This window comes from Macaca mulatta, chromosome 3, assembly GCF_049350105.2.
Source record: "Macaca mulatta isolate MMU2019108-1 chromosome 3, T2T-MMU8v2.0, whole genome shotgun sequence".
NCBI classification, from domain to species: domain Eukaryota; kingdom Metazoa; phylum Chordata; class Mammalia; order Primates; family Cercopithecidae; genus Macaca; species Macaca mulatta.
This window is the reverse complement of record NC_133408.1, coordinates 106,757,895-106,778,775: the sequence shown is the minus strand read 5'-3', so window position 1 is coordinate 106,778,775 and position 20,881 is coordinate 106,757,895. Positions and strand designations below refer to the sequence as shown.

The 20,881-nt window shown below is 42.0% G+C and overlaps 1 protein-coding gene across 1 annotated transcript in view; it reads left to right on the top strand.

The window, feature by feature from the left end:
• The first annotated feature begins 6,496 nt into the window (after positions 1–6,496).
• The window catches only part of DNAH11 (dynein axonemal heavy chain 11), a 373,548-nt gene continuing 359,163 nt past the window's right edge, over positions 6,497–20,881 (top strand). The window contains exons 1-2 of the mRNA XM_077996991.1: positions 6,497–7,222; positions 8,632–8,775. Coding sequence (XP_077853117.1) covers positions 6,863–7,222; positions 8,632–8,775 — 504 coding nt within the window. The 5' untranslated portion in view covers positions 6,497–6,862. The remainder of the gene's footprint in view (positions 7,223–8,631; positions 8,776–20,881) is intronic.

Below are 20,881 nucleotides of genomic sequence, written 5' to 3'. Positions count from 1 at the left end.
AGTTGCTGAGGAGTGTTTTACTTCCGATTATGTGATCAATTTTAGAGTAAGTGCCATGTGGCAATGACAAGAATGTAAATTCTGTTGTTTTGGGGTGGAGAGTTCTGTAGATGTCTATCAGGTCCCTTTGATCGAGAGCTGAGGTCAGGTCCTGAATATGTTTGTCAATTTTCTGTCTCAATGATCTGCTTAATATTGTCAGTGGGGTGTTAAAGTTTCCCACTACTATTGTGGGAGTTTAAGTCTCTTTGTAGGTCTATAAGAACTTGCTTTATGAATCTGGGTGCTCCTGTATTGGGTGCATATATATTTAGGATAGTTAGGTCTTCTTGTTGAATTGAATCCTTTACCATTATGTAATGCCCTTCTTTGTCTTTTTTGGTTTCTGTTGGTTTAAAGTCTGTTTTGTGAGAAACTAGGATTGAAACCCCTGCTTTTCTCTGCTTTCCACTTGCGTGGTACATTTTACTCCATCCCTTTATTTTGAGCCTATGTGCGTCTTTGCAGGTGAAATGGTCTCTTGAAGACAGCATACTGATGGGTCCTGGTCCTTTATCTAGCTGGCCATTCTATGTCTTTTAATTGGGGCATTTAGCACATTTACATTTAAGGTTAGTATTGTTATGTGTGGATTTGATCCTGTCATCATGATGCTAGCTGGCTATTTCTCAGGCTTATGTGGTTGCTTCATAGTGTCACTGGTCTGTGTATGTACTTCAGTGTGCTTTTGTCGTGGTTGGTAATGGTTTTTCTTACCATATTTACTGCTTCCTTTAAGAGCTCTTGTAAGGGAGGTCTGGTGGTAACAAATTCCCTCAATATTTGCTTGTCTAAAAAGGATCTTATTTCTCCTTTGCTTATAAAGCTTAGTTTGGCCAGATATAAAATTCTGGGTTGGAAGTACTTTTCTTTAAGAATGTTTAATATTGGCCCCCAATCTCTTCTGGTTTGTAGGGTTTCTACTGAGAGGTCTGCTGTTTGTCTGAAGGGCGTCCTTTTGTAGGTGACCTGGCCTTTCTCTCTGGCTGCCCTTAACACTTTTTCCTTGGAAAATTTGATGATTATGTGTCTTGGGGATGATCTTCTTGTGGAGTACCTTACTGTGGTTCTCTGGATTTCCTGAATTTGAACATTGGCCTGTCTTGCTAGGTTGGGAAAGTTCTCCTGGATGAGGTCCTAACATATGTTTTCCAATTTAGTTTCATTCTCTCCATATCCTTCAGGGACATCAATTAGTCATAGTCTCTTTATATAATCCTATATTTCTCAGAAGTTTTGTTCATTCCTTTTCATTCTTTTTTCTCTATTCTTAATCTGCCTGTCTTATTTCAGAAAGATAGTCTTCAAGCTCTGAGATTCTTTCCTCTGCTTGGTCTACTCTGCTATTAATACTTGTGATTGCATTGTGAAGTTCTTGTAGTGGGTTTTTCAGTTCTATCAGGTTGGTTATGTTCCTCTCTAAACTGGTTGTTTTGGCTGTCAGCTCCTGCATTGTTTTTTGTTTGTTTGTTTGTTTTGAGATGGAGTCTCGCTGTGTCACTCACGCTGGAGTGCACTGGCATAATCTAGGCTCACTACAGTCTCCACTTCCCAGGTTCAAGTGATTCTCCTGCCTCAGCCTCCTGAGTAGCTGGGATTATAGGCATGTGCCACCAGGCCTGGATACCTTTTGTATTTTTAGTAGAGATGGGGTTTCACCATGTTGGCCAGGCTGGTCTTGAACTTCTGACCTCATGTCATCCACCTGCATCGGCCTACCAAAGTGCTGGGATTACAGGTGTGAACCACCATGCATAGCTCCTGCATTGTTTTTATCATGATCCTTAGCTCCTTTGCATTGGGTTACGACATGCTCCTTTAGCTCAGCAAAGTTCATTTTTATATTTTTATCCACATTCTGATGGCTACTTCTGTCATTTCAGCCATCTTAGCCTCAGCCCAGTTCTGAGCCCTTGCTGGAGGAGTGTTGCAGTCATTTGGATGAAAGGGGGTTGTTTGAGTCTAGCCACTCTTCTGTAGGGCTGCTGTGGTTTGCTGGGGGTCTGCTCCAGACCCTAGTTACCTCAACTTTTTCTTTACCTAGAGGTAACACCAGTGAAGGCTGCAAAACAGCAAAGATGGCAGCCTGCCCTTTCCTCTGGAAGCTCCATCCCAGATGCGTACTGACCTTTTGCTGGCCCAAACATACCTGTAGGAGGTGGCTGGAGACCCCACTTGGGAAGTCTCACCCAGTCAGGAGGAACAGGATCAGGGACCCACTTAAAGAAGCAGTCTGGCTGCTTTTTGGTAGAGTAGCTGTGCTGTGTTGGGGATCCCTTCAGCTCCTGATTGGTTTGAGCTCTCCAAGACCCATAGACTTGACTGACTGAGACACCCAAACAGCCAAGGTGGTAGCCTGTCCTGCACTCTGGGCAATCCATCCCAGGGGGAATTTAGAACTCTGTTGGCTGTAGAACATGGGTGGGGGTGCCAGGAGGCCCCAGCTGGCTGCATTCTCTTTTCTTAGCTGTATATTACTCCATTGTTTGAATGTTAGATAGTTTATTGAACCCCTCTCCTATGGCTGGATATTTGGCTTATTTCCCGTCTTTTGCTCTTACCATTAGTGCTATAATGACTAATCTTGTGTATAGATTTCTAGAATAAAGATGCATAGAATTTTTTCTAGAAATCAGTAAACTCTATGGGGTTATATCATTTTGAATTTCCAGAAGTGATGTACGAAAGTGCCTGTTTCCCCAGTCATGCCAATAATATGATGTCAGTCTTAAAGCTAATAAGTGAAAAAGTAGTATTGTACTCTTGTTTGAATTTGTATTTTTCTTTTGTGAGGGAAGTTGAGCATCTTGTTATATGTTTAAGGGACATTTGCATAATTGAACACGGTTCAGCATTTCATGTTGATATACTAGTCAGCAAGTTGGAAAGACAAGAGGAAATGGAGAACTGGGAAATTCTAAGGGTATGATATAAGCATTTTATACCTCATTTACTTTCACTTCACATTAGCTACAAAGAAAATTTCCTAGTTTCCCTTTTAGCTAATGTGAAGTGAACGTAAATGAGGTATACAGTTTGGGTGAACATGAGTCCCATTAAAACTTGGAATAGGGGTAAATATTGTATTACCAAGAGAAGGAAAAGGTGAATGGACACTGGGGACAGTTAGCAGTTTCTGCTACATCATCTTCTTTTAAGAAAATCCTAGCTGTTATCACAGCCCTATGAGATTTTTGTCTCATATTTCTTCTTTGTCCTTATCTCTTGCTATTCTCCCTCTTACTGGCATTCTTGCTGTTTCTCCAAAAATCAAGCATCCTCTCTTGTGGGTCTACTTGCTCTTCCCTCTGCCTGAAATGTTCTTCCAAAACCCATGGCTCACTCTCAGAATTCTGCTCAAAAGTAAGCCCTTCCTTAAACACTGATGGTAATTAACATGCTCTCCATACCCAACCTTTTACAGTCTGTTGCTTTTTTTCTTAGAATTTATCATTTGTGTCAATCAAGGAAAATGACGAGACAAGTCTCAATCATTTTAGGAGATTTGTTTGCCAAAGTTAAAGACACGCTGGGAGACAAGTCTATGCTTTTCTCCAAAGATAAATTTGAGGGCTCCAAATTTAAAGGGGAAAGGGGAGGATATTGAGAAGCACACAGTTTTCACATAAACAAAAGGGGGCAGAGGAAGAATGTGAGGAATCGCATTTTACATAAGATAACAAAATGGGGTAGGGGAACAATCAGATACTCATTTGTGTCTGGTGGGTGATTGCACCTGGAAAGACAAGCTATCAATTTGCATTACCATGGTGAAGTTTTAACAGCTCACCAATAATTTCCCTGTGGGCAAAGTATGGAGGAGGCATGTAGCCTTTCATCTTGTAGCCATCTTATTTAGGAACCAAAAGGGGGAGGCAGGTTTGCATGACCCAGTTCCCAGCTTGACTTTTCCCATTGGCTAAATGAGTTTAGAGTCCCAAAATTTAATTTCCTTTCACATGTGACATAATAAACATATTATATCTTTGCTTGCCTAGTTTCTCATATTTCCCCTCCACAACTAATAATAAATGTGCCAGGCATGGCCTAAGTGTTTGTGCTTTTAACATATTTAAGCTGAATTATTTCTCACAACAACTCTATGTGGTATATCATTTACTATTACCATACTATCACTACATAACAAACCTCACCACAACTATGTAGCTTAAAACAATAATCACTCATTATTTACATGCATCTGTGGGCTGACCGAGGGTAGACTGATCAAGACTAGCCCTCGCTGGACTTGCCTCTGAGCTACAAAAGTCGGGTCCAGGCTGGTTCCTTGCATTAGCAAGCTAACTAGGGATGTTCTTCTCAAGACAGTGGCAGAGGCACAAGAAGGCAAGCCTCACCATGCAAAGACATTCCAAGCCTCTGTTTGCTACTACACTTGATCTTAGCCAAAAGAAGTGATGCTTTTTGTTATGTCTGCCAATATCCTATGGACCAAAGCAAGTCACATGACCAGCCACAATTTTAATAGCACAAAAAGATATAAGCATACTCTTTCCACGAAGGTGGGGTTGGGGGAGAGATATTTGCTAAAAACTAATCTCATCTACTATTTTATTTTTCCTATTTCAGGTGAAGAAATTCAGGCACCCAGAAAATAGAAATGGAATGCAAATTCAGTTGGTATAGCTCCACTCTATCCAGTAGAATCTAGCCTGTATCACCAATATGAGGGTAGAAACTTAATCGGTTTTGTTTTCTGTTATATTTCTCAACACCTAGAACAGTGCTTGGCACTTAGTAGGCATTCAGTAAAGATTTGTTAGACAAATGAAAGAATTCAGCACAGTACATGGCACATAGTTGGTATTTGATCAATGTTAGCTATTATTATTGAGAAAAAATGTATAAAACTTGGGAAAAAGGTAAAGGCATATTCATTCATTGTCACATTGAAACACTGCTTCACTGGCCAATGAAAGGATTATTAATTATTTAGGGAAAAGTATCTTTTTTGGACTCATTAACTACTATTGATCAAAGGCTCAAACTCTGTGAAGTTATGTTTTTATTTACAGATTTTTGTTCATTACAGATGTAATTTATTTCAGAAAAACAAATTATTTTTTAAAAAACAAAGGATTATTTTGCCCTGTATGGCATTAATGGTATTGTATTGAACCTAGCAATCTGACTCACCCTATCTTTCTCCAATGCTGCTAAATTTCTTTCTCTAACTGTCTTTGGAACTTACATCATTTTGTTGCTTTCCTCATTTATGAGTTAAATAAATCGTTGACATGTCTTCATCCTATATTTCGAGTTACATATTTAACTTTTTGGAAATTGCACTTTAAAGTTAGCATTATTTAAACAATTTTCCTGCTAGATTTGAAAGTGGTTATTCACTTTCAATTTAATTCAACTATTATTTACAGAATTCCTGGTTTTCTAAGGTACAGGGATGTGAAGCTGGAATATAAGAGGGGAGAGAAGGAACTGGTGATTGCTAGCCTTGTATACCAGCAACTGGGAGCCCCAAAGACTAATATGGATGATATAAAGCAGCCTTGACAGGCTAGAAGTCATTATCAAAGTTTTCCAAGGGCCTGTGTTATTTCAAGATTCTGATCATATAACTGGAAATGTGTAGATGGTTTTCAAGGGCAGTTAATATCCTGAAAAGAAAAACAAAATTTTGAAGCCCCATCTTCTGGAAATGTTTATCAACATTCAGGTATTAAATGGACTATTGTGGGCAACAGTCCTTCAGTAGCCCCCATCGAAGAGGTGGGGGTTGAAGACTTTAGTTTGAAATAAACAATTAACAAAGGAGACTTAAAAGTTCAGTGTGAGGACTCCTCAACAAAATTCTGGTTACTTTAATAACTAGAATTTCCATATTAGTCTCAACAAAAGCCACTAATGGACCACAATGAAATCCTATTTCAGTATCATGAAACTGTTTTTAATTTGAAGCTTTTCCTCTTTGACCTTTTTACTCTTGAATTAAATGATAAATCTATAGATTTTCGGAACGTTTTGGAGATCACGAAAGGGCACTGTGAGTTCTCTTACTGGGTGTATGGACATTCCAGTAAGTGTCAGGTTGAGGATGGGAATCAGGAGGACTTTGAGTACTTAGATCTTGGATACCCACAACTAGGAAAGTTAAATTGCAGGACTGACTCTTTTCTGGTAATATTTGGACACCTTGGGAAAGGTGAATAACAGCCTTCAACTTGAGCCCCGAAACTTCTCTGTTACTTATTTTTGTAACTTAGTCCCTTGCCCATAAAACAAAGACTGACTAGTCAGAGACCTGGCTTTCTACGGATTATTCTACGGTCAAGGTAAGAGATTTAGCACAGAGCTCGGCACAAGAGAGCATTGCTTCATCCAGAGCACTTAACCAACGCTGGGATCCCCATCAAGTGTCCAGTAGGCGAAGGAGCCTGAGGGCAGTGGAGCTAGCGCACGGGGGAGCTCAGACCGACCCGGACACGCGTCTTCTCTGCCAGGTTCGGGACCTAGAGCCCGAGGGCCGCTCCCCTCGGCCTTGGCCTTGGCGTCTACTGGACAGTGCCGCGGTGCGCTCACTCCGCCCCCAGCGGCCTGGGGCGGGGACACCGTCCCCCGGGAAACGGGACGCGCTGCTTGTCCCAGGCCTTCGCCTCGGCCTGCCAGGCTACCGCTGTGCGCAAGTGGCGCGGCTAAGTAGCAGCAGGTGGGAGACTAGGATCTGCGCTCGCGGCAACCGCGGAGGAGGGTGGGCGCCTCCCAAGGTGTCCTCGCTCACTTCGGGCTGGCCCAGAGTCTCGGGTGAGGAGCCAGCCGGCCCCGCGTTCCCTCGGACGGTTGCCCAATGGCAGCCCCGGTGGTAGCCCGGGAGGCGCGAGACTTCCGAGAAGCCCCGATCCTTCGCCTAACGTCGGGGGCCGGCCTGGAGGCAGTGCGCGCTATGGAGCTCGAGGAGGAAGAGGAGGAGGAGGAGAACGAGGAGGAGGCGGCGGCCAGGAGAGCGCGGAGTTTCGCCCAAGACGCGCGGGTGCGCTTCCTCGGCGGCCGCCTGGAGATGATGCTGGGGTTCACGGAGGAGAAATGGAGCCAGTATTTGGAAAGCGAGGACAACCGGCAGATTCTTGGGGAGTTTCTGGAAAGCACTAGCCCGGCTTGCCTTGTGTTTAGCGTCGCCGCCGCGGGGCGCCTTGCGGCTTCCCAGGAGGTAAGAGACGACGGGCAAGGGGACCTGCCCACCCAACAAAACTACCCAGGGGAGACAGCCCAGTCGGGCCCCTTTGCATTCCCGCGGGGCGCTCACTCGGGCACTTTGACAAACTTGGTTTGAAGTCCCCATCCTGAGGCCCGCAGAACTGCTCCCCACGTGCACCCACTCTGCAGTTCAGCAGCTTCAGGTTAGTTTCCTAGGTCAGCTGTTTGTATCTGATGGAGAATCCCCCGTTGAGCCTGTTCGACCAGGGTAATGCAAGAAAACCAGCGCTTTCTTTAGCTGCCTGGGTGTTAGGCGCAAGGTAGGCTTTCTGTGCCAGAAAACTTGCGTTTCAATTGCTCTTGGGTCTCCCTGGAGTCACATCCTTTAAAAAAGGTGGTGTTTGGCAGAGCGCATATAACTTGTCACGTATTTTGACTACGTGCCAACCACGCTTCACCCCAGGCAAAAGCATTGAGTCCTTAAGGAATGCCCATGCAGTCTTCGCACACATGGGTGTTTACTAACCATTTAGGGGGAGCAGTTCCCTCCTTCCTTCCTCTCTTTTTCTTCTTGAATTTAGATTACTCGTCCACTAAAAGGTTAACGTATCATCTAACGTACAGCACTTGTATTTAGTATTTTTCAAGTATGATGAGTTAGGAGCAAGATTCGCAATTTTTAAATAGCCCCGTGCTCAGTTTAACATGTTATATCGTTTTTATCACTAGCTGTGGTCATTATAATAGTTGGGAAATAGGATCTCAGATAAGAGAGAAACAGGAAGGCTGCCTTAGGGTATTGTGAATTTTGAATTCTTTTGTTTTAGTACTCTCCTAATTGTAATTTTTTAAAAAATAAGTTTGTCAGTAGATAACACGATAGAACACTTAACTCTAGTATTACCTAAGTTAAATAGTTATTATAATGTTCAATAAAATGACTCAGTAGTTGTGGAAATGTTAGCATGTTTTGGTTATACATTTCTATTCTTTGATAGAAATACAAATTAACCTCTTGTGCCTTGTCTTTATCTCAGTTTGGCTTATTTCCAAACCAGAGAAGATTATAAAAACCCATTAGGATTGAAACATTCTACATGCCTACATGCTCCTTATTTGTTTTTAGTTATAGGATTTTTTTTTTTTAATATATAATGATCTGGTATAATTGACATGCCTTTAAAAAGGTGATATTTCCACACCAGTAATGCTGTGAAATTAGCATTATAAAAGAACGAAGAAAACTGTATACTCTGCATAATAGGGAAGAGCGGTAGAAGGACCTTGTTCATAGAGCAGGCAAGACACCAGGTTTTGTTTCTTCTGCTAGCAATACAGCTACAAGTTGGATATAGTAAATCCTGCTCGTTAACAAGAACACAACATGGTGAACTAGAACTAATTATCCTGCTCTTGTTTTAGATTCCAAGAGATGCAAACCATAAACTTGTTTTTATTTCCAAGAAGATTACTGAAAGCATTGGAGTGAATGACTTTTCTCAAGTGGTTTTATTTGGAGGGTTACCTGCATTGTCTCTTGGACATGTATCTGCTTTCCTCGATGAGGTACTGTACTGGTCTGTCTTTAATATTTAAAGCTTTCACTTATCTCCGTGACATTTGGAATTATTCAGGACGACTCTTATAATTAAAAGAAGAGCTAGGATGGGGAGGGGAAGAGAAGGGGATTGTGGGGGCGGGGAAAGCTTGTAGAAGCCAGGAGTCTCTAGCCAGGTGAATGGAGTCATAACATCTACACTGTTCCTGAAAGGAGCTCATGCTTACAGATGTTAATATTCAATAGGTGGCAGTTGCAGGGATCATTCTCTCCCTTTCTTTCTTCCAAGATAATAGAAGCAAATAAAAAGCAACTTGAATAGGCTCTTGCACCTTAGCAGTAGGTTTTAAACTTCACATTCAGAGTAGAGACAAATTTATACTTTGAAAACGAGTATTATCAGTTCTTTTTTATACTTGTTAGAAACTAACAGTTAAAGACTTAAGTTTCACTCATGGCAGATAATGGGAAAAGGTGATGAAAGTGTTAGAAATGGTTCTTAAAATTTCTTTTTCTCTTCTTAAATTAGAGAAATACTCTTCAACCAATGTTACTGACACTTGAATGTGCGTAAGAACTGCCTGGGGATTTTGTGAAAGAGGCTGGTTCATTCAGTCTAGAGTGGAGCCCGAGGTTCTGCATTTCTAACCTGATGCTGAGGCTGTTCGTGGACTAGCTTGGAAGAGCAACTACCGAATAACCAGGTTCCATGGAACTAGAACCTCGGCTCTCAAACTTTGCTGAACATTAGAATCACCTGGGGGAGCTTTTAACATCATGCCTCGGTCACCCCTCACCAATTAATTTAGAACGTCCTGAATGGGAGCCAGGTGGCAGCAGTTGTTTAAGATCCCCAGGTGACTCTAATGTACAGTGAGCTTTGGGAACTGCCTGGTTAGATATCTGTCTACCAGGCCAATTTCTAAATCAGACCTCTTTAATCAGTGTAGTCCTGCCAAGGCCGATATTTAAGGTAGGAAAAATTGCTGACATATTTATTACTAGTTATTTAGCAGTCTCTCATGATCACACCTCTTCTACTTTTTGAGTGTCTTCTGTCTCTTTCAAGGGAGGTGTTTTCCTGCTGGACTAACCAAAGTCTCTCACCCCAACTTCTGTATCCTGCCTGGGTTTCCCTTTGCTCCTGTTGAATTTAATTGACTTTAACTGCTTTCAGGGAGGTGCTAGGAAGACAGTCTTTTAACTTCAGTGCCAGGAACAATTTTTGGTATGCAACAAGTGCTCAGATTTTAATTGAACTGAATGAATCTGATGACTTCGGTTCATTATGTGAATCTAGACCACTATCAACTGGAACTTGGAGGGGCAGGGTTACATTATGAGATTCTTGCTCTGCTGTGTCTGGCAACAGAAGATACAAGCCTTTTCCAAATTTCTCTACTCTTTATCTCAGTACCAGGATCTGCATAACATTCTGAAAAAGGTATGCCTGCCCCTCAACATTATGATTTGTTTCCATATGTTGTTATTTGTCACCAGACTGTATTATATAATTATACTTAGCAAAAGTATTTAAAATGTCATATGGTTATTTCTCTATGTATCACGCTGGCCCACATTTCAAAAGAAACAATAATTGTGAATGCTTACCAAAGCCTAAAGGGAAGATCATTTGGTTCTTCTCAGTCAATATCTGGGCCCCATCCTTGGAAATTCCAATTTAAAAAATCTAGAGGGGCCCAGGCTCCTGTATTTTGAAAGTGTTTCCTCAGTAATTGTATTGAATGGTTTAAGAACGGTCATAAAGGGAAACCCCACAGTTTAAAAAAAGAAACAGAAGGTAAGTAAAGAGATCCACGGCAAAGGCACATTTGCTCCTTTATCTACAGGTGTATATGTGCTAGGTGAACCTTACTTTGGTTCATAGAGAAAGTTTATTTTTCTTACAAATGCAAAAACTACACAAACTTACACCTAAAATAAGACAAAACCTCAAATTAATTGACTTACTTTGTATATATTTGATAAAATTTATTGTAATTAATAAGTACATCCCAGGTCTATTTGCTTTAAATCATATTTCTAGAGATACTTTAGCTGTTTGAGTTACTAATTGCTTTCCAGAGCATGTGGCTCAGAGTTTCCTAGTGTTTTATCTACAGCTCATGATACAAACATTAAGTTTTAAAAGAAGTTGGCTTTGTCATAGAATAATGTGAGAAACACATTTATCCTTCCAAACCCAAAGGATGGACTCGGAGACACACAGAACAGCAGAAGCAAGACTTTTAATGGCGGTCTTGCAAGATGGGGTGTTTGGTAGGCAGGCACACCCGGGGCAGTTACAGCAAGTAATTTATCTCCTAGCACATAAGTCCCTCTCCCAGTTCCTCACTGGTTGAGTACTATGGGGTTACAATCTTCCTGGACATTGCCTAAGTTTCATTATGCCCCTTGTAAGTTTATACCCTGGCCCCCTTCCTCGCTTATATTTTGATTTCCCAATAATGAAACTTTCTTCCCTTTTATGGACTGACTCCTCGTCTACATTCTGTTCACTTATCATGACTTTCTAGGTGCATGAGCCATAGGTTTGCATATCCACAGACTGGCTGCCAGTACTTAGATTTATCATGGCTTGAAAATGGACCATTTAAAATGTTTTCTCACAAATTCCCTCCTCTTTTCTATTTACTTTCTTTGGCTTTATTTTTGTCCAAACCCTTTTGGTTCTTGAATCACTCTAGAAGTTGTTTACTTTTTTTTTTTTTTTTTTTTTTTTTTAGGAGAGCGAGTTTAATTTGGTTTCTAATAGTACAGGTTATTTTGCTAGTAAGTTATGCACATTTGTTTATTAATAGCTCTTTTAATTTTTGTGCTAGTCCCCTTACACAGGGGGAATACAACATCCTACTGCTGTTAAGACTCCTGCCCCATTTATGAGAGATGTAGGAATTGAACCTATTATACCTTTTCATATTTTAAAACAACCTTCTACCCAACCCATTAATGGGTTATTAATTTCAGCATTTTTTGCTAGTTTGTTGGCTAGGGTTGTTCTTGTAAAGCTTTTGTGATGGTGCCATCTGGGACGGTATTCTTGGGAATGAAAATACAACACTTCCCACCCAGCATAACACATATACCCCCTTTTTCTGCTGGTATCATGTTGAGAGCAAGACTGTTTTCTCAGGCTATTTGGCTGGTGGCATTGAACTGGCTAGCTACCCCTTTGAGGGCATCCTGAGTATAATTGATGAATTTTTGTTGAATATAATAGATATAGTTAATTTAATCCATATTTTTATTAATAGTTGACCACCGAAAGAGTGCTAACTTAAACCCAGATCCCTTTGGTTTTGGGCCTTAAATGTATTAGGCACCCCCCTAAGGACTTCTACTGAGTTAACATATATATTGGGATTAAAAGAATTTGTCAAATATCTCCAGTTTTAGTGGCCATGTGTATTTTTGGCTATCTTAGGAAATGCCAGAGTGAAGGCAATTGGACTAAAGTACAAGTCCTGATCCAACTGGAGGGTAAGAGTTTACAGAGGTTCCTTTTCCCACAATACCACCAGACATTAGCCTGGGGCATATGGATACCTGGGTAATTGCCATTGCTTGACTCACTTGTGATATTTAGGAAGTGGGTGCAATTGAGACTTCTCCCATGGGCTTATTGAATTTTGTCCCCTGCCTAGAGAGGCAAGAAGAGTGGATCATATTGCCTATGGAGAACGAGGGAATTGCTCTGGGATCTGACCTCCGCAATGCGGGAAAGAGCAATGGCAGACTTTTTTCTTTTTGAAACAGAGTTTTGCTCTTGTTGCCCAGGCTGGAGTGCAGTGGCACAATCTCGGCTCACTGCAATCTCTGACTTGTGGGTTCAAGCGATTCTCCTGCCTCAGTCTCCTGAGTAGCTGGGATTACAGGCACTCGCCACTGTGCCTGGCTAATTCTTTGTATTTTTAGTAGAGACGGGGTTTTACCATGTTGGCCAGGCTGGTCTTGACCTCAGGTGATCCACTCACCTTGGCCTCCCAAAGTGCTGGGAATACAGGCATGAGCCACCGTGCCTGGCCAATGACAGACTTTTATAAGTCTCATTTCCCCATGCATCCTTGTCCTGGTATAGAGCCAACAAATGGTGCATTTCTTTAAGATTGGTATCCCATCCTAGAGAAAACAGAACCACCTGTGCCTGAAGTTGTTCTACTGCACATGCATAACAGCTACTCTTGTTGAGGGCTTGTACTGAAAATTTGACCCAGGCATTCATATTTCTGTACCCTGTCTCGATTTCTAAGATTTGCCTTAAATCTTTTACCTTATTTTTACCCTTTTAGGGTCATTATTTGGTGAACTAAAGTGTTTATTAGGGTTTGATGTTGGAGTAGTCCTAGGCAAATGGCAGGTTGAGTTTTGTGTTAGTTTGCTGTAGGGGTTTTTCCCTGTGATATTTGCCCCAACCCATATAACCGAGATGCTACTTTTGGTTCTTGGTTTAGAACAGCTGGACTATCAACGGTGATGAGTTATAGGATTGCATTTTAAATTCTGGCAGTTATTTGATGAGCCCTTGGACAGATGTAATTTATTCTTTAAGGGTCTCCAGGTTGGAGTTACCCACCCCATGTTTACTATCCAACCCTGAAATTGGGTAGTCCACCATATATTATCCCGGCTGGGGCAGGATGATACTCTACTGTAACCTGTATTTGTTTCAGGGCAAAGATATTTATCCACCTGAGAGAGCTGTTTCTGATTTTCCACATTCCCACAAGGTTAAACCTGGCAGGCATTAAATCTTACAGTCTGGGGTGCTACTGTCTTGGTTACGTTAATTAGCAACCTGATTGGGTAGGGAGGGTTTTGACCTGCTCTTTGTATAGTAGCCCATCCCAGCCATATTAACTTCCAAAATGGGGCCAGCCCATGTTTTCTTTTTAGGTTTCTCTCAGAGTTAACTTTAAGGGTTCCTTACGTGACCTGTGCACTTTCCACTGATCTTTTTTTTTTCTCCCTTCCATTTTTTTTTTTAAACCAATCTCTTGACTTGAGTATAGTGAGTTCACCCCAGTTTAGCTGTTTGCACAGCCAGCTCAGTGGTCAGGAGCACTTAACAGGGACCTTTCGAGTTTAGGTGGAGCTTGTCTTCTTTCCAAGTCTTGATCAGCAACAAGTTGCCAGCCTGGAAGTGGTGAGCCATGAACTCAAGAGGTGAAGTTTGAGTCAGAAGTCCTTTTAACCTAAGGGATACCAGGGTGGAGTATATGGCCAGTATATAATTTCTTAAGAATTGATCCTTGGTTTCCATAGTAGGGAGATCTCTAGCTGTACCCAAATACAGGATCTCGTATAATAACTTGTAGAGGGACAATCCCAAGTCTTTTCTTGGGGCTGTTCTAATCCTAAGGAGTGCTATTGGGAGACATTTGGTCCAAGGCATTTTAGTTTTTAAGATTAGTTTAGCGATATGCTTTGTGAGAGTTTGATTCATTCTTTCTACCTTTCCAGAGGAAGGGAGATGCCAAGGGGTGTGATAATCCCATTTAATTCAAAAACTTTCCCTAAGTTCTCTTAACACCCTTGAGGTAAAGTGGCTCTCATTATCAGAATTAATATTTTCCATGAGGCCAAATCTAGGTACAACCTGTTTTAGTATTATTTTGACCTCATTCCCAGTGGTGACTGTGGAAGGGGAAGGCTTCCACCCAGCCAGAAAGGTGATTTATGATTACCAGTAAATTCTTTAGTCTTTCTACTTTGGACTTGAATGCTTTCAAATAATCTTAGTCTGGGAGGTCTTTCTCCCATGGCCTATTTTCTAATCACCTTTTTGTTTGTCTTTTGACGAGTTACACTACTTCCACATACTTAGCAAGAATATAAATCCCTATACACCCATAATTCCTAAGTGTTGCATCACACAGAGCCTGGGCTCCCCAAAGACGCCCTTTGTGTAATAAAGATATTAATTTTCTCATGGAGTTTACTTATTTCTCTCCCATCAAGAAGTACCCATTTGATGTCTTCAGTTTGACCCCTATCCTGTCTAATTCTTCCTTCTTCTCTCTGGTAAACTGGGGCCTTAATACTACCTTAGGGATGTCTGGGATCAGGCTAAATAGTCTTCTAATTTCTTCCTCCAGGGAGGCTTGCTCAGCAGTGCCACGTGCAAGCTTGTTTCCTGTAGCTTCTATGGTGTTCCCTTTCTGAGGACCATTTACATGTACTATGGTTACCTCTGCTGGAAGCAGGAGGCTTTCTAAAACCTGTTTGACCAATTCCCCATGTACCAATTCTTTTCCGCTGCTATTTATTAGGCCCTACTTTGTCCAGATTTTTCCAAAAGTGTGTACCACTCCACAGGCATATTTAGAATCAGTACATACAGTGCCTTCTTGGGCTTTAAGGAGCTTAAGGGCCTGGTTAAGACCATATAATTCACAGGTTTGGGCTGACCACCCATTAGGTAATCTACCTTTCTCACACAAGGAGTGTTTATTCCCATCAATGACAGCATGGCGATTATGTCTCTTGCCATCTATCACTCAGGATGACCTATCCACAAACAGTCTTATCCCATCCTGTAGTGGAGCTTCCCTAAGGTTTGGTCTAACTTTTGTTTGGTATTCTATGATATCTAAGCAGTTCTGGTCTGATGTCTCTCTTTTTCTCCTCTCCTTTCCATAGGAAACTAGTTGGATTTAGGCAAATATTTGTTATGAGCAAATCTTTTTTTTTTTAAACTGCTATGGCTTCATATTTTAGAGTCTGAGAATGTGTTCAAACTGTCTCTCGGCTTTTGATTTAATATATTCCTGACTTGGTGTGGGTTGCTTACTATTAGGGCCCCACCAAATGTTAACTTTCCACTCTCCTAGCAGCAGGGCTGTGGCAGCACTGCTTGCACACATTCGGGCTGTCCCCAAGAGACAGGACCAAGAAGCTTGGAGACAAAAGCAACAGGTTCCCTCTTCTCTCTCCAGGTTTGAGTGAGCACCCCAGGGGCCACGCCCTGGTCCATTGTTACAAACAGATGGAATGGTTTCTCTAAAGATGGGAGGGCCAGGACCAGGGCAGTAATGAAGGCCTGCTTTAGCTTTTTTACTGCCTGAATTTCCTTTGGGACCATAGCAAGGGATCGGGTTTCTCTTCTAGTAACTTGAGATAGAGTCTTTTTTTGAGCATATCAGTTAATTTATTACCTACAGTAGCCAGTTAAACGTAAACATTTTTGGAGTTCTCTCTTTGTCTTAGGCAAAGGCAGACCCGCTATTGCCGATATTCTTTCCAGGTTTAGTCTTCACTTCCCTTTGCTAATTAGGTGTCCTAAATATTTAACTTCTTTTTCTACAAACTGCAATTTGTTCTTAGAGACTCGCAATCCCCATTCGTCTAGGAAATTAAGTAGGCTTATGGTGGTTTCTGATACCTTGGCCCTCTTCTCCCCAGAAATTAAAAGATTTTCTTTGTATTGTAACAACTGGGTTCCCCTGGAAGGTTGGAATTTCTCCAGGACCTTTTCTAAGATTTGACCAAATACATTTGGGGCTTCCATGAATCCTTGTGGCAGCAGGCCAGGCACGGTGGCTCATGCCTGTAATCCCAGCACTTTGGGAGACTGAGGCGGGTGGATAACGAGGTCAGGAGATCGAGACTATCCTGGCTAACACGGTGAAACCCCATCTCTACTAAAAAAAAATACAAAAAATTAGCCGGGGATGGTGGCGGGCACCTGTAGTCCCAGCTACTCAGGAGGCTGAGGCAGGAGAATGGCATGAACCTGGGAGTCGGAGCTTGCAGTGAGCCGAGATCGCACCACTGCACTCCAACCTGGGTGACAGAGTGAGACTCCATCTCAAAAAAAAAAAAAAAAAAAAAAAACCTTGTGACAGCACAGTCCAGCGGTACCATTATTTTCTCCCAGTTATAGGATTTTCCTATTTAAAGGCAAAGAGGTCTCTCTACTCCTAAAGTCTGAGGACATGCCCAGAATACATCTTTTAGATCCACCGCACTGAACCACTTGTGTTCATAGGATATCTTACTGAGGAGGGTGTAGGGGATAGGCACCACAGGGTGGTGGGTCTGGACAGTCTGATACATAGCCTTTAGAACTTGCACCAATCTCAACGACCCATTAGGTTTTTAGACTGAGACAATTGGAGTATTGTATGGGTGACATGCAGGATTTTAATAGTCCATCTTTCATTAATCCCTTTATTACCGGTTGGTTGGAGATATTTTCTCCCTTCAGTATAAATGGGATTTTTTTTTTTTTTTTTGCAAACTACTTCTCTTGGTCGTTTTAGTTTAATTTGTAAGGGTGTGGTTTTTAACCCTCCCCATTCCCTTTTCTAACCCACGCAAGGTTATTAATTTTCTTTCCTCCTCCTCTTTTGGGAGGCCCATTATTACTTTTATTTGTCCTTCCTTTATTCGTAATCGTAAACCCAATCTCACAATCAGGTTTCGACCCAGGCTGTTAGTTTCTGCTTTAGGAACATATAAGAGTGACCAATTTGTTTTGGTCCGAATCTAATTAACATTTTCTTGAATATCGGAACCTGAAATCCCTCCCCTTTACCCGGTCCTATCAGTTTTTCCTTAGAGAGTTCTGTACCCCTTGGTTGGTGAATTAGGGAGGAGCGATCCACACCAGTACCAACCAAAAATGTCACTTCTTCCCTCTCGGGTCCCACCTTCAAATTTATTCTGGGTTCCTGGTGGGACCTACTCAGAAGAAACTCTCACCCAGTCTTCATTAGCAGTCATGAGGTGGATCCCCATTTCTTTTTTCCATTTAGGACATTCTCTTTTAAAATGCCCTGGCTTTACATACTTGTAACATCCACTCATAGTCTTAGGAGCTTTTCCATGTATTTCCCTTCTTTCTTTGTGTCGAAATCTATCATTCTCCTTGTATCTTTCGAGGGGGATCTTGATCTAACCTTTTTTTTTGACTACGTCTTCCACAGTGGAACCATGAGTTTCACTTTTTTTTAATGCTTCTCTTCCTCTCTCCTTACAAAGACCTTCTGAGCCTCCCTTAGTAATTTCTCAAATGGTTTCTCATTCCATCCATTAGTCCTTTGTAATTTTTTTTTTTTAATGTCAGGCCAGTTCTTTCTTACAAAGTAAGAATATTAAAACTTTCAAAAGGCCTTGCCCTACTGGGTCCTCTGGATCTAATCTGATGTATTCTCTGACCTTCTGCAGGAATGCAGAGGAAGTTTCCTCTTTTGGTTTTTGTTGAATCTCCAATGCCTTTGAGACCTTTTGTGTCCTAGTGGTGGACTTTTTTTTATCTTTTTTACAATTAGTTCCCTGAGGTTCTGCATTTGTGTCTGTTCTCTGGGTTTTTTGTTTTGTTTTGTTTTGTTTTGTTTTGTTTTGAGATGGAGTCTCACACTCTGTTGCCCAAGCTGGAGAGCAGTGGTGCAATCTTGGCTCACTGCAGCCTCCACCTCCCAGGTTTAAGTGATTCTCCTGCCTCAGCCTCCTGAGTAGCTGAGATTACAGGTGCATAGCACCATGCCCGGCTAATTTTTGTATTTTTTAGTAGATATGAGGTTTTGCCATGTTGGCTAGGCTGGTCTTGAGGCCCTGACCTCAGTTGATCCACCCACCTCGGCCTCCCAACGTGCTGGGATTACAGGCATGAACCACGCACCTGGCCCCTGAGATCATTATTATCTCGTTTGGGATTGACATTTGGAAATTTTTGTTCAGCTGGTAAGACTTCTTGCCCACGGGGTTGTTACCTCTCCCAGATGGTTATGGCCCCTCTCCTAATCATTCCCCTTTCTTTTCCTGTGATAAAGGATCCTTGTGCTAGACATCATTTCAGCCCAGGTGTAAAAGCAGGGTTCTAGGAATTGATTTCAGCTGGTTTGCTAAACCCAGGGGATGTTTTAGGAGTGGTTTCATTTCCTTCTTGAAATTCGTAACTTCAGTACTTGTAAGAGGAGCATTTACAAAGCCAATCTCTCCCTGTCTATGGGAACTTCCCTAAGAGGGAATATGCTAGATGTCTGCTGTGTGGAAGGGATAGGGAAGTCTCAATATCCCTCTTACACTGTTCTAATTCTTTTCTCAAATTTGGATAAGGATTTAAAGGAGCAGTTGGTTCAACTCTGCCATGGTCTGCAGGTCTTTATTCCTAACCCTCCTGCTGCTCCTTGATTTTCCTGTCCCCTATTTTGTGAGACACATGGAGACATATGGATGATAGGGGGTCCCAGGGCTTTTCACTGGGCAGAAGCTTTTTACTAGGCTTTTTTTCTTCTTCTTTGAAGGGGAACATGGTGCCTAATTCCTTGATCCAGCAGAGAGAGTAACCCATCTTCTCTTGTGAGGATGGGGTTTTATCATTCACATAGAGAATTAAAGCTTGGCATACCCCATTTTTATCTGAGCCAAACTTAGGCCAAAAGACCAAACGCTTACGAATGGGGTCTTTAGGCCCGATAAGCAGCAATACTTTATCATTTTTTGCTTTTCTTTGTCCCTGATTCAAGGGTTATCCCTTCAATCCTCATTCTTCCCAAAGGACTATCTGGGGGAATGTCAGAGGGAGTCTGTTTGGCTCCCTCTTTCCTTTGGCCCATAGGCCTACAATTTCTGTATCCCATTTTTGGTCAGTCTTTGTGTCCAGGCTTTTCCCTGTGTACTCAGCCCCCCACTACTGGAGGTTTCTTGCACACCTCAATTGCTTTGCCTGTCTGTGGACATTTCCCTCATGGGAGAACAGAACTACGGATTGGGATTTGATCTCCGCACTTTCTTCATATCTAGGTTACATCTTAGTCACACACACTTGACTTCTGAAAATGCCCAACCACCAAGGCAGTACTTATAGTTCAATTTTCCTCCCTTGCCTCGCGCATGACGTTGCCTGGTTGCCGTGGTGCCTGCTTTTCTCCCTGTGTTGCCTCCACTGCCTCCTGAATCACAGTCTTGGGTTTGTTTATGGCCTCTGCAGGGATCCAGGATGCCTGGACAGAGCGGGCCACTTAAATTGTGTGGGACGTGTTTCCACTCTCAGCTGGAGTCCTACTCTACACAGGCACAGAGTTCCCAGACGAGCCCCCAAGTTTGTGAGAAACACATTTACCCTTCCGAACCCAAAGAATGGACTTGGAGACACGAAGAACAGTGGAAGCAAGACTTTTAATGGCGGTCTTGCAAGATTGGGTGTCTGGTAGGCAGGCACACCCGGGGCAGTTATAGCAGGTCATTTATCTCCTATCATGCAAGTTCTTCCCCCAGTTCCTCGTTAGTTGAGTACTATGGGGTTACAATTCTCACGGACATTGCGTAAGTTTCATTATCCCCCTTATAAGGTTATACCCTGGTCCCTTTCGCTGCTTAAGTTTCGATTTCCCAACAATGAAACTTTCTTCCCTTTTAGGGACTGACCCATTCGCTACACTCTGTTCACTTTTTGTGACTTTCTAGGTGCATGAGCTGTGTGATTTGTCACATCTGCAGGCTGGCTGCCAGTACTTAGATTTATTATGCCTCAAAAATGGACCAGTTAAAATGTTTTCTCAGAATAGTAAATAAAGTGAAGTCTGAAACAGTACCCAGTACATTAGAAATGTTGAATAACTTTAATTTTCTTTCAGCTTGACTTTTAGAAAAAGCTATTGATGTCAGTGATTTAATCTAGAAAACAGTCTCCCAGTAGGTAATGCATGTTAAGTCCAACAAATCTAAACTCTTTTTTTCTTTCCAATTTTTATCTTAGATTCAAGGGCTACATGTACTGGTTTGTTACCTGGGTAAATTGTGTGTCATGGGAGTTTGGTATACAGATAGTTTGTTACCCAGGTAATCAGCATAGTATTTGATAGGTAGTTCTTTAGTCCTCACCCTCCTCCCACCCTCCACCTTCAAGAAGGCCACAGCGTCTGTTGTTCTTTTCTTCGTGTCCATGTGTACTCAATGTTTAGCTCCTAGTTATTAATATAAGTGAGAACATGGATGGCCGGGTGCAGTGGCTCACACCTGTAGTCCTACCACTTTGGGAGGCCAATGTGGGCAGATAACTTGAGGCCAGGAGTTTGAAACCAGCCTGACCAGCATTGCAAAATCTCATCTCTACTAAAATACAAAAATTAGCTGGGCATGGTGGCACAT